At 35.7% G+C, this 13,446-nt stretch overlaps 1 protein-coding gene across 1 annotated transcript in view; it reads left to right on the top strand.

The window, feature by feature from the left end:
• LOC126262867 (fatty acid synthase-like) overlaps positions 1–13,446 on the top strand; it is a 379,208-nt gene that overhangs the window by 214,444 nt on the left and 151,318 nt on the right. The window contains exons 17-18 of the mRNA XM_049959735.1: positions 679–930; positions 8,007–8,171. Coding sequence (XP_049815692.1) covers positions 679–930; positions 8,007–8,171 — 417 coding nt within the window. The remainder of the gene's footprint in view (positions 1–678; positions 931–8,006; positions 8,172–13,446) is intronic.

The raw sequence follows: 13,446 nt of genomic DNA, 5'->3' as shown, positions 1-13,446 counted from the left end.
CTTCATTTCAATGACTGCTTCACAAAACTGGGCCATCTGGATCCATCTCACCAACACTAGCTTCTCCGAATTGTGCAGGTGCAAATGCTCCTTGCAGCATATCCCATATTCACATAACTCTCCTGGCCTCAACCTTTGCTAGTCCATGAGCTCCACCTAACTATCCGCCTCTCTGCTCCCATTGTAGCACTACACAGCCTTCTATTCTGCCACCTCACTCACAGTCCTTTTTCCTCTTCTCTGCAGCACTGTACCTTTACCCATACCTAAACAGTTATTCCTACCCCTGCCCGCCCCATGCCTCTTCCTTACGCTCACCATTCATGCCAAATTGGTGCTTCTATCAGCCACACTTGCATTCCACAATCTGACCTCAGTGGACAGAGACATTGGTGAAGTGTGAGTTGTGCTTGTGTGAATGTCTGTGTGTTTTCTATTTCAGAAGAAGGCCATTTGGCCAAAAGATTAAATATATAACACTCTTTTCATTGTGCCTGTGTGTAACTCAACATCTCCTCTATGTCATGAGTGTCAATCTATCCTTTTCATAATATTGTTGTTCTTGCATCCTGCACTTTCACTGTTTGATGTTTGTCTGTATTTGTGTTATACATGTTATTCCTTTGTCTTCATTCTCATTTAAAGCATGTAATTTTTATTGTATAAATTTGTTTACAGGGACTTTGAAGTTCATGCTTCTAATTAAAAAAGGAAGTGGGAAGTTTGAATTTATTGAGAATGGACAGCTAATTGTAACGGGCAAAATTATTTTACCTGAGGACATTGATAAACAGTTCAGTTCCTTTCCCAGAATAGCCAATACTGGTACTAAACTGACTGAAGATGATATTTACACTGAATTTAAACACCGTGACCATCAGTATAGTGGTAAATTCCGAGCTATAAACTCTGTGGTGGTAAATGATACAGGTAAGTAATGTCCAGCCACGTTCATAGTTAATGAAGAATATTACATGTTGGTATAAGTAAGAACAAAAATCCTTGCACAGTTTGAGAAACATGTGTGCAATTATTGGAACCCAATTAATATTTGTTCATACATTTCTTTTAGCTTTCTGAAATATTTCTTGAATGGTAGTTATTTCTAAGTTATTTACATTTGAAACCAAAATGATACATACCAGAAACAAACAGAATTTCATACAGGCTATTCCTATGACAAATTCTTGAGTTCATTGTATTAGGTTGGTGCATAAATTAGTGCAGTTTTTGTTTTGCATTTGGTATTCTGGTTGCTATTCGTTAATCAATTGACATTTTTTGTTTGTAGTTCACTGTTTGCATTTGAGTTTACATATTGTCATTTTGTGATTTGGAGATATTTAGTGGAGCTGTGGATACTAGAAAATGGAGTGCCAAGTGGAGAATTTGGAACATTGCTGACATATTCTTATGTTTGAGTTCAGTAGATGGGTAACAGCAGCAGAGGCAGCCAGAAATATTTGCGCCATGTGTGGGGATAAAGCAACTGGACAAAGCACAGCAACAAAATTGTTGTCTCATCTTAAGAAGGATCGTTTTGATGTTAGTGACTCTCCACATTCTTGAAGACCTTCGGGATTAAATGAAGATCATTTTGATGCATTAAGCCACAATGATCCATGTTGCTGCACTTGAGAACTGACAAATGTGATGAACTGTGTTCATACCACCGGCATGCGACATTTGCATTCAATGGGGAAGGTTGAAAAAGCAGGTGTATGGGTACTGCATGTTCTAAGCCAAAATCTTGAAAATCAGTGGATGGCCATATGTGCATCTCTCCTAGCTTGTCATCAGTTGGCTCATGGATAATACCAACCTTTCCTATCCTGTGTCATTACTGGTAATGGGGCATGGTGTCCTTATGCTAAATTAAGGGAAAGGAAGGAATGGCTGAATCAAAATAAAGCAACAATTGCCCATACAAACACCTATGTGCATCCACAAAAGATAATGTTATGCATCTAGTAGTGTACTACGGATTGCTTCCCTGGGAGTAACCAGCATTTACGCTAACAACAGAGATGTCTTGCAGACACAATCCAAGAACAATGACCAGGAAGACTGCGTGAAGTGACTCTCCAATCTAGCCCAACTGCACCTTCAGCTTTTCAGCTTTTTCACTCTCTAGTGAGCAATATTGAAGGAAATTCCTTTCCAGATGAAAATGCATTCCGAACAAGGCTCAACGAGTTATTTTCTCGAAACCAGGTGATTTATATGGTTGCAGAATCAAAAGTTACCCCAGCATTGACAGACTGTTGTAAATAGTGAAGGAAAATATGTTATGATGACTGAAGTCTCCGTTATGTGTATCTGTTATGGTTATTTAACATATGGAAAAAAGCTGTGAACTTATGCACCAACCCAATATATGAGCATAAAAATCTACAACTCATTAAAACAGAGATAATTTATCACTATGAGCTTAATACTGTTAACATTCAGACATGGTTTTATTCAATAACATAAATGGTAAGTAATTATAGCACCATCTTAAGAGAATAATATGAAAACTTTTGCCACAGGCAGTAAATTAAAATTATATTACATTTTCTTGGTTATATATATTGTCCCTATTTTACTTTTTTCTAAGAAATAACCTCAGTATCAGATTATGGTGAGAATAACGGTGGAAATTAATTTTATTTTCTGGCTAAGTTTTGTTATTAGTTTGTTAAGTATGTTCTGATACCTTATCTTGCACAGCACTACCTGTGAGAGTTTACTTTAGCTGGATAATGATTTTAGTTTTTTACATGTTCTGTGGAATGTTTCCATACATATGCAAATAAGACAAATTATCTCTGTAAACACATGGCTACATGCTGGTGATTTGTATAACTAGATTTTTTAAATTTTCATTTACAACAAAACTTGATAAATGTAACCCAACCTCATACAAGTACTACCTGTTCAGAAATTCATCTGTGCATTGGGCATAATTGTTAAGCAAAAGTGACTCCAATTTGTTTTTAAAACTTTCATTACCTATTACCTCTAATTCACAAGAGAGACATTCTTTTTTAGGACTGCATACTTTGTTTACTTCTGTAGCTGGAGTAAGGTTACATTATGGATAGTGGACCCTGTTTTCATTTGTAGTGTTACATTTATGAATGCAGACACACAGGTGTAATACCTGTTCCAGCTAACAATACATCTGCACAAAATTCTTATTGTTCAGTTACCTGTAACTGACTGGAAAATTGCATTCAGGAATGAATGGGGAGCTGCATTGACATAGTTGAGAGAAATGCAGGGCATTTTCCATGTTATTAAAATTTTGATGATGGACAGCTCCACAGTCTTTTAAGTTTTGAACTGCCTTGTCTTGAGTTTCATAAAAATTGTATTCAGCTGCATATACAGGATGTATTAAAAATAATCATCCAATTTGGCGTGTCTATATTTCTGAAACTAATAAACGTAGACAATGAGCTTCATTTTTTGATAAACAGGAAACTCAAAAAGTTTTTTCATACATTTTCAATCCTCATGGAGATACACAGCATATGTCAATGCAGTATTCAAATTGTTCCCACACTGCAGCGAGCATGTCTTGATTTACAGCTTCCACGGCTGCTGTTATGTGATGTCTCAGTTCATTCATTGTTGATGGTAATGGAGACACATAAACAGAATCCTTCATAAACCCCCACAAGAAATAATCACATACAGTTAGGTCCAGTGACCTTGGAGGCCAGTAATGTAAGACTGAATCATTTGGTTCAATGTGACCAATCGATCATTCAGTAACCTTTGATTTAAAAATTCCCACACTTTCAGATGCCAGTGTGGCAATGCCCCACCCTGTTGGTAAATGAAGGCATTTGAATCAGTCTCCAACTGTGGAGAAAGAAAGTTCTCCAGCATATCGAGACATGTGCTTCCTCTAACAGAGTTCTTGCAAAGAAAAATGGACCATACATCTTTTCCCGTGAAACTGCACAAAACACATTAAATTTTGGAGAGTCCCTCTCATGTTGTACAACCTCATGTGGTTGTTCCGTGCCCCACATTCTCACATTATGATGGTTCACCTTTCCATCTAAATGGAATGTTGCCTCATAACTAAACACTAAGTGTGGAAGAAAACTGTCATCCTCCATCTTTCCAAGAACAAAATTACAGAAATGCACATGTTTTTGTTTGGCACCATCATGAAGAGCTTGCAGTAGCTGAATTTTGTATGGTTTCATGTGTAAATGTTGGTGCAACACACGGCAGGTGGGCATCAGGGGCATGTTGAGCTGTCAAGCTGCAGGGCAAATGGATTTCCGTGGACTCTTTGTGAAACTATGGCAGATGCATTCAGTATCTGTATCAGATACTTGGGTATGGTCCAGCAATTTGCCTTTACACAAACAACCTGTTTCTCAGAATTGTTCATGCCATCATCTGGTGCTCTGTGCTGTATGAGGATCCACGCCATACCTAGTTTGAAAGCCACATTGAACAGTTATTACTGATCTGTACCGCACAAAACATAGAACACAAAATGCTTTCTGTTGTCATGACGCCATTCTTACTAGAAATGAAGTGGGTACACAATGCTGCTTCCTAGCGGGAACCATATAAAACCAAGAGTTTGCTCTTTCCTAGAGTATGTTTTTCATGTACATATCTCATGTCTCTCAAATAACATAATAGTTATGACTTTTTTAGATCAGATGATTCTTCTTGATACACTTTGTATTATATAGCAAGAAGAATTAGCAGAAGTAGATGCTAAATTTGTGAATAGTTGGAAAACAGTGAGTCACACTATTCTAAATAATCTGAAACTTTATTTAATATACAAGATCTGTCTTAAACAACTCTTACATTAACATTGTCCATGCTCAGATATCTCAAATTATTGCTTGTTTGGGCAAATTTTATGCATAACACAGAACAGAAATGATGTAATTGTTATTTGTGTGATGTTCTTTCTGAGAATATGTGTTTTACTTGTGGAAATTTTAAAGATGGTTTTCAACATCATTTGATGCTTCTGGCAAGAAAGTAAGAATTCTGCAACTCACCTAATAATAATAATAATAATAATAATAATAATAATAATAATAATAATAAACTGTGATAATGAAAATAATCATCTCCTGGAGAGCACATTGATGACCTCACGTTCTCACCTTACAGTTAGCTGATACTTCCATGCTTTCATTGGGAAACTGTTACAGCATATCAATTCAATAATCACTCACATGATCCATGAATTTATTTATGTTTCCCATTACATTGTTAACTGTTTATGCATGTCTTTGTTCCTCATCTTATTTTCTATAGAACACATTTATTTGAAGAAGATTTGTTTACTGGAGTGCACCATTGAAATTTGTATTTCCATGAGTCTGTGGCCCACTTCTGTATAATGAGGTCATGACCACCATTATATTGTAGCCCTTTATTCTTGTTTTTTCCTGTGTCATACTCTTTGTGACTTTCTCTATGATTCTACACATATAATTGGGTTTTGGTCATGGCACTGATATTTTTATTACCAGTTATATTGAAACCTGAGAACAGAAATCTGAATTCTGTTATTTTGTTAAGTGACTGCCAGATCTAATATTATTGGTGGTATCAAACAATGGAAACTTCATGTTGGGGTATCAACACTGTAGGAAAAGATCTATTGCTATCCAGAATGAAGATGGAACATTGAGCTCCAGAAAGGTACAATTAAAAGACACCTACACATAACCTTTTGGCCACAGCCGTCATCAGAAAATGACAGAGAAACACACATCCTTCATTCACATAAGCAGGCACACTTCACGCACACATGACTTCAAACTTCGGCAGTTCAGACCAGAATTTTTGATGATATGATAGAAACTGAAAGTCTGTTTGATGATAGAAACTGAAATCTTCTTCGTTGTGGGCACCACAGCTATGAATTTACTGAGTGAATGCAGCATTTTCCCACTTTGTCTGTGTTTGTTTAGGCCTCTTCTTTGTTACTTTGTCTCCATTGCATAATGAAGAATAAGTCTAAATAAATACAGCCAATGTGGAAAAATATCACTCACATTCAAGAAGGTGAAATGCTGCAGTTAGATATCTTTAATGTCATCTCCATTCCATGAATGTTCAAAATTCAGCTCTCAGAATATTTTGAAAAGTTTCTTGGTAGGCTTCAAATTGCATATGGGACTCCATATTGAATATTTTCTGCCAGTTATTTCACTGCAATGTTTAGATTTGTACACCATCTGCCCAGTTAAAATATCATTCCTTGATTTCCCTAGGAGGGTTTTCTGTCTATTGAAATTTTTGTATTGGTTTATATGCTACATATAAAAGATTTATTACCTTAGAGAAAATGCTAAGCTGTACATTCTCTCATTGAAAGATTTAATTTTGCCCATATGCCTGGTTCTTGTGGAAATTTCTGAATTTATAACTCATCTTAAAATAATGCAGCAATTTATGAAGCAAAATCCCAGTATAGTTTATAAATTGCTTACTCATACAATCAATGTAGGAAAAGACAGATTGCTACTTGCTGTAAAGAAGACACATCAAGTTGCCTGTCTTTTCCTACTTTTTTGATATTCATATCAAAGTTTCTGTTGTTTGGTTGTTTGATTATTCATACATTCAGCAGTCTCCCCCCATCCCCCCCCCCCCCCCAACCAATAAATAAATAGATAAATTCATGTATGCTCACATCACTAAGACCAAAATTTCTGATTATGGGGGGTCCTGCACCTGGTTCAGATTAAAGCTTTCTCCAGAGTTAGATCCACTTCTATTCTTTCAAGAAGTTCAGTTTAATTCTTTTTCAGTGTGTCAAATTCAGCAGTTTCATTGTATTATTAGGAGTGTCCTAGAAATATTGCGACCAACTTTGAGGTGTTGTAGAGGGTGTCTTGAGGAAAAAATCGAATGTAGGAAGCTTTGTTTGGAAACATTATCCAGTGATGCTACAGAGTGCCAATGTTAGAGGCTCTGGTGCCTGCCAGAGGCCACCCCTTTACAGCAAATATAACTTTGTATGCTGATGGACCTTTGGCAAAATGTCTTGCAATGTTGTTTGCTATTCAGTGATCACAATTGGTTGCCACGATCACCAGTGGAGAAGGTGGAGCTAGCTACTGTGTAGACAGGCCTTGTCTCCTATGAATGCTATGCTCTGTAGCCTCACTGGCTGATGGATTTGGACCCGGATTTCTATGTGCACTTTGTGTCCTGTATACCAAAAAACATGGGTGATTTTAGAGGATAGATCTACAAGAGACATGGAATTTGTAATGTTAAAAATCTCTTGATAAACCTTTATTTAACCCTCTAGTGCCTTATTTATATATTCTGAAATAAATGTTATTCATTAGGAAAAAGTCAGATGGGTTTTGTTTTTAAAAATGAAAATGCTCATACCTGCAATATGAGGGAAAGACAACATCTACACATTCAGCAGACACCACAGTGTTAAACCAAATGGATTTGTGGGAAAAGGGTGAAATGTTTACAATAATTTAACACAAATTATGAAGTCAGAAAGTGATATATTAAAATTTATAGAGCAATAAAAAATACTTGCAACAAAAATGCTTCTACAGTATAATGGAGTTCCTTGCAATGTGAAGATAAAAATTTAAACTCTAAGTAAATTAACAATAAACAGAAGTTATGAGCAGAACTGTATAAAATATATATTTATCAACTGTAAAAATGAAATGACCGTGTGATGAGTAAAAAACATGTGAATATAGAACTGTAGGTGTAATTTTACAGTGTATTGTTTATAAATATAGTGTTTTATAATTTTTTTGGTTTTGTAATTATGTTGTCTTTTGATCAATCATACCATAGCACAACATTAATCAATATTATTGTCTTGTACTGTACCATAACTGTTGTATTACAAATGATTTATGTACTAGTAAAGTGCAATTTACAAGTGATTACTCAAACAAGTAGGCAGATTATCTATGTAATACTACTATGTATCTGAAATCTCTAAATATGATGTTTTAGCTGTAAATTTGTTACAGGATGCATTGCTACTGTAAAGACTTGTGGACAATGGACAATACTTGCAGAAAATTTGTTGCAGTTAGTAATGTTACATAATGCAGAATCCAGCCAGGATCTTCATTATGTTTCATCAATTAGAAGGCTAGTTTTAAATCCATCAAAACTGCCACAGAATTTGGAAGGTAAGGTTATGTTGCCATATTGCTGTTGATAGGAGAGGGGACAGCCTTGTAGATAAAAATAAAATATAGCGAAGTGAAATTTATTCAGACTTAGAAACTTGGGTCTAAAATTTCAGGCAAATGAAGAGACAAACTTTGTCTGAGAGAGTAAAAACTACTGTGTCCACTCTAAAAAATTAAGTGAAATAAATGTTTTTTTGTGATGTCTATAACTACAACTCATAGCATTTGAATGTAACAAATATGTAGCTTTCAGAAGATGGATTCCCTATATCGCAGTCTACTTTCAATGAAGAAGGCAGGATATTTTGCACAAATATGGTGCAGGACATGGTACAGCCAAATGGAAGATATTCAAAATGACCCCTAAAGTAAACTTCATGCTGTAACACTTCAAAAATAGTAAAAATTGTAATGCATGAAACTTCATTAATTCACTAAAGTATAATAATTAAGATTCAATATCTAGTTCCAAGAGCATGTGAATGCTTTGAACAATCAGCCATTGCATATCTCACGCTCAACAGTTAAGTGTTAAGCTCATACAAAACAAACTGATACTACTACATATTCATCCCAAGTGCAGGAGTCTATACCTGTTGGAAGAAACAGAACTATGTCATCATAAAACATTCCAAATGGGCACAAAGATTTTGCCAGGCATAATAATTTTGGTAATTTTAATTATTATGATGTATTCCTCTGTAGTACCTTGTAGCAATATGCAGGACATATGCAGACATATAGTTTAACTATGTCACTAGATAGTAAGGTTCGCATGTGATTAATCCTTATCATCTCTGGAAATTGTCCTGAGTGATATATAAACATGTATTACCTGAATGAATATATCATCATGAGGTGCAGCTGTCACCATTTTTAGAAAATATAACACACTGTTCTACCTCCTCACATCTATCAAGGCAAGAGAACTGACATGAGAACTAAATTACATGTAGCACTGAACCATTAAGGACAAAATGCAATGTGTAATATAACTAAACTTGAATATTTGTGAGTGAAGGCATTCTTTACTGTACAGTATACTGTGCCTGCTTACCGTACTTCTTCCAGGCAGTTGGCAGAATGTTTGTGATCATTGTTTCTAGATTTGGTCTTTAAATATGACAACCAGACCAAGTTTATCATGACCTGTGCACAACTTGGGAAACTGAATCAAACCTGTAGCAGGATAATAAATAGAGCTGAGGGGATTTTTGTTAATCTTTAGAATTCCAAGCAATTGTACCTATGGACAAAATAATGAATGATAATGATGGAATCTGAAGAAATGAATAAAAATTTGTACCATGCTAGGACATGAACCCACATTTCCTTGCTTTCTAGGTAGGAATGCTAACCATTACACCATCACAATTCTATGGCTAACACTACTGCACAGACTACCCAAGTCCATTGCCCTCCCAACACAAATTTCAATTGGTATGTTCAACTTAATTTCCCCTTCTTAGATGTACGAAGCGGAAAATAAGTTGAAGATGTGAACTGAAGTTTGTGTTGGGAAGGGCACTGGACTTGGGTAGTCTGTGCAGTGGTGTTAGCCATAGTGCTGTGATGGTGTAATGGTTAGCATTCTTCTGTAGTAAGTAATGAGACTCAGATTCAAGTCCTGGCTGTGGCACAGATTTTAATTCATTTCTTCAGACTCCATCATTATCGTAGACAAAGGTGAGGCTCAAATTTCTTGAGGGAAATCTGATTATAAGATTTAAGAATAATGAACTCTTCATTATCCCATAAAGATTAGATTAGATTAGATTAGATTAATTATTCAATCAATAGACCCATAAAAGAGGGAATCCTCCTGGGTGTGGAACATGTCAGATAAACACATTACAAAAAAGTAGTTAGAAAAACTTGAGTTTCATTAATTTTAATGATCATCAGTCAATAAACAGTAAAATTATGTACATGAATCAAATTTAAACTTCTAAATTTTTACAGGTTTAATACTTACATCTCCTTTCATTAAATCCATCATTCAGACATTTGCTAGTTTCTTGGCTATTACAACCAAGTATTGTCAAAAATTAAAGTAAATTATACATTTCAGTGATCCTCAGTTAAGAACAGTCAGATTATGTACAAGATTTAAAATTAAACTTCCACTATTTACAGACTTAAGACTTACATCTGCTTTCCATACATCCATCATTCACACAGTAGATAGTTACAACCAAGTATTGTCAAAAATTAAAGTATAATAAATTTTCTTTAAAATGGTCTACTACACTTGTTGAGAAACTCATGGATGGAATAGAAGGAGTTGGCCACCAAAAATTCTTTTAGATTATGCTTAAATTGTGCCTTGTCTGAAACTAAACTCTTAATGGTTGCTGGTAACTTCTTGAAAATATGCGTTGTTGAATACTGGACTCCTTTCTGGGCAAGAATAAGTGATTTTAAATCTTTATGTATATTGTTCTTATTCCTAGTATTGATACTGTGTACTAATCAATTAGTTGGAAAAAGAGATGTATTATTTACAACAAACTTAATTAAGGAAAAAATAAACTGAGAAGCTGTGGTTAATATGACCAATTTTTTGAATAGGTTTCGACATGATGTTCTTGGATTTACACTACTCATTACTCTTATTATTATACGCTTCTGTACTCTAAAAATTTTTCTCTGTTCTTGGAGTTACCCCAAAATATGATACCATATGACATAATGGAGTGAAAATAAGTAAAATATGCCAGTTTTTTATATTTATATCTCTTATGTCTGACATCATTCGCATTGCAAACACAGACTTGTTTACGCGATTTAGCAGTTCGTTAGTATGTTGCTCCCAAATGAATTTATTATCAAGTTGTAATCCCAAGACTTATACACTCTCAACTTCCTCTATTTCCATGCCATCCTATTTTATACACACACCAGAAGGAAATCTCTTGGAAGTTCTAAACTGCATGTAGTGGGTCTTTTCAAAGTTTAATGACAGTGAATTGGCTATGAACCACTTATTAATGTCAGTAAAAATTTGATTAGCTGCCCTTTCTAAATTTACTATTTATTGCAATGTTTGTATCAACTGCAAATAAGACAAACTTGGCATCTGGTAATGTAACAGAGGACAGATCATTAATATACACAAGAAACAGTAGTGGACCTAGTATGGAACCTTGAGGAACACCACATGTAATTTCTTCCCAGTAAGATGATGTCTGATTGCCTACTACTGAAGTGTTACGTAATGACACCCTTTGTTTTCTATTAGTAAGATATGGCTGAAACCACTTTGCAGCACTACCAGTGACACAATAATATTTTAATTTACTTAAAAGAATGCTGTGATCCATACAGTCAAACGCCTTTGACAGGTCACAGAATATGCCTGTTGCCTCTAATTTGTTGTCCAATGAATTAAGGACATTTTCGCTGTAAGTGTAAATAGCTTTCTCAATATCAGAACCCTTGTTGTTGTTGTTGTGGTCTTCAGTCCTGAGACTGGTTTGATGCAGCTCTCCATGCTACTCTATCCTGTGCAAGCTTCTTCATCTCCCAGTACCTACTGCAACCTAAATCCTTCTGAATCTGCTTAGTGTATTCATCTCTTGGTCTCCCTCTACGATTTTTACCCTCAACGCTGCCCTCCTATACTATATTTGTGATCCCTTGATCCCTCAGAACATGTCCTACCAACCAATCCCTTCTTCTGGTCAAGTTGTGCCACAAACTTCTCTTCTCCCCAATCCTATTCAATACTTCCTCATTAGTTATGTGATCTACCCATCTAATCTTCAGCATTCTTCTGTAGCACCACATTTCAAAAGCTTCTATTCTCTTCTTGTCCAAACTATTTATCGTCCATGTTTCACTTCCATACATGGCTACACTCTATACAAATACTTTCAGAAATGACTTCCTGACACTCAAATTTATACTCGATGTTAACAAATTTTTCTTCTTCAGAAACGCTTTCCTTGCCATTGCCAGTCTACATTTTATATCCTCTCTACTTCGACCATCATCAGTTATTTTGCTCCCCAAATAGGAAAACTCCTTTACTACTTTAAGTGTCTCATTTCCTAATCTAATTCCCTCAGCATCATCCGACTTAATTGGACTACATTCCATTATCCTCGTTTTGCTTTTATTGATGTTCATCTTATATGCTCCTTTCAAGACACTATCCATTCCATTCAACTACTCTTCCAAGTCCTTTGCTGTCTCTGATAGAATTACAATGTCATCGGCGAACCTCGAAGTTTTTATTCCTTCTCCATGGATTTTAATTCCTACTCCGAATTTTTCTTTTGTTTCCTTTACTGCTTGCTCAATATAAAGATTGAATAACATCGGGGAGAGGCTACAACCCTGTCTTACTCCCTTCCCAACAACTGCTTCCCTTTCATGTCCCTCGACTCTTATAACTGCCATCTGGTTTCTGTACAAATTGTAAATAGTGCTTTGCTCCCAGTATTTTACCCCTGCCACCTTTAGAATTTGAAAGAGAGTATTCCAGTCAACATTGTCAAAAACTTTCTCTAAGTCTACAAATGCTAGAAACGTAGGTTTGCCTTTTCTTAATCTTTCTTCTAAGATAAGTCGTGTGTTCCAGTATTTCTACGGAATCCAAATTGATCTTCCCCGAGGTCGGCTTCTACTAGTTTTTCCATTCGTCTGTAAAGAATTCGTGTTAGTATTTTGCAGCTGTGGCTTATTAAACTGATTGTTCGGTAATTTTCACATCTGTCAACACCTGCTTTCTTTGGGATTGAAATTATTATATTCTTCTTGAAGTCTGAGGGTATTTCGCCTGTTTCATACATCTTGCTCACCAGATGGTAGAGTTTTGTCAGGACTGGCTCTCCCAAGGCCGTCAGTAGTTCCAATGGAATGTTGTCTACTCCGGGGGCCTTGTTTCGACTCAGGTCTTTCAAAGAAACCCAAACTGTGACTTTGACAGTATGTTCGGTAATTTGATGGCATTTCTTTGTCCCCTTTCTTGTGGAGAGATATAACTTCAGCATATTTTAGCCAGCCCAGGAATGTTCCTGTGACAAGTGATTGATTACACAAATAACTTAAGATATGACTAATCTCACTCGAACTCTCTTTTATTAACTTTGTTGATATGTTATCATAACCACTAGAGTGCTTTGATTTTAAGGACTTTGTGATGGATTCTATTTCTTTGGGTGAAGTAAGTGTCAATTCCATTTTACTGAGATTGCTTGTGTGCACTGGCCTCAGATATTCCATTGCATTATTTACTGAACCTGACAACCCCATGCTATCAGTAACA

Source organism: Schistocerca nitens, chromosome 6, assembly GCF_023898315.1.
Source record: "Schistocerca nitens isolate TAMUIC-IGC-003100 chromosome 6, iqSchNite1.1, whole genome shotgun sequence".
Classification (NCBI taxonomy): domain Eukaryota; kingdom Metazoa; phylum Arthropoda; class Insecta; order Orthoptera; family Acrididae; genus Schistocerca; species Schistocerca nitens.
This window is presented reverse-complemented; position numbering and strand designations above follow the sequence as displayed.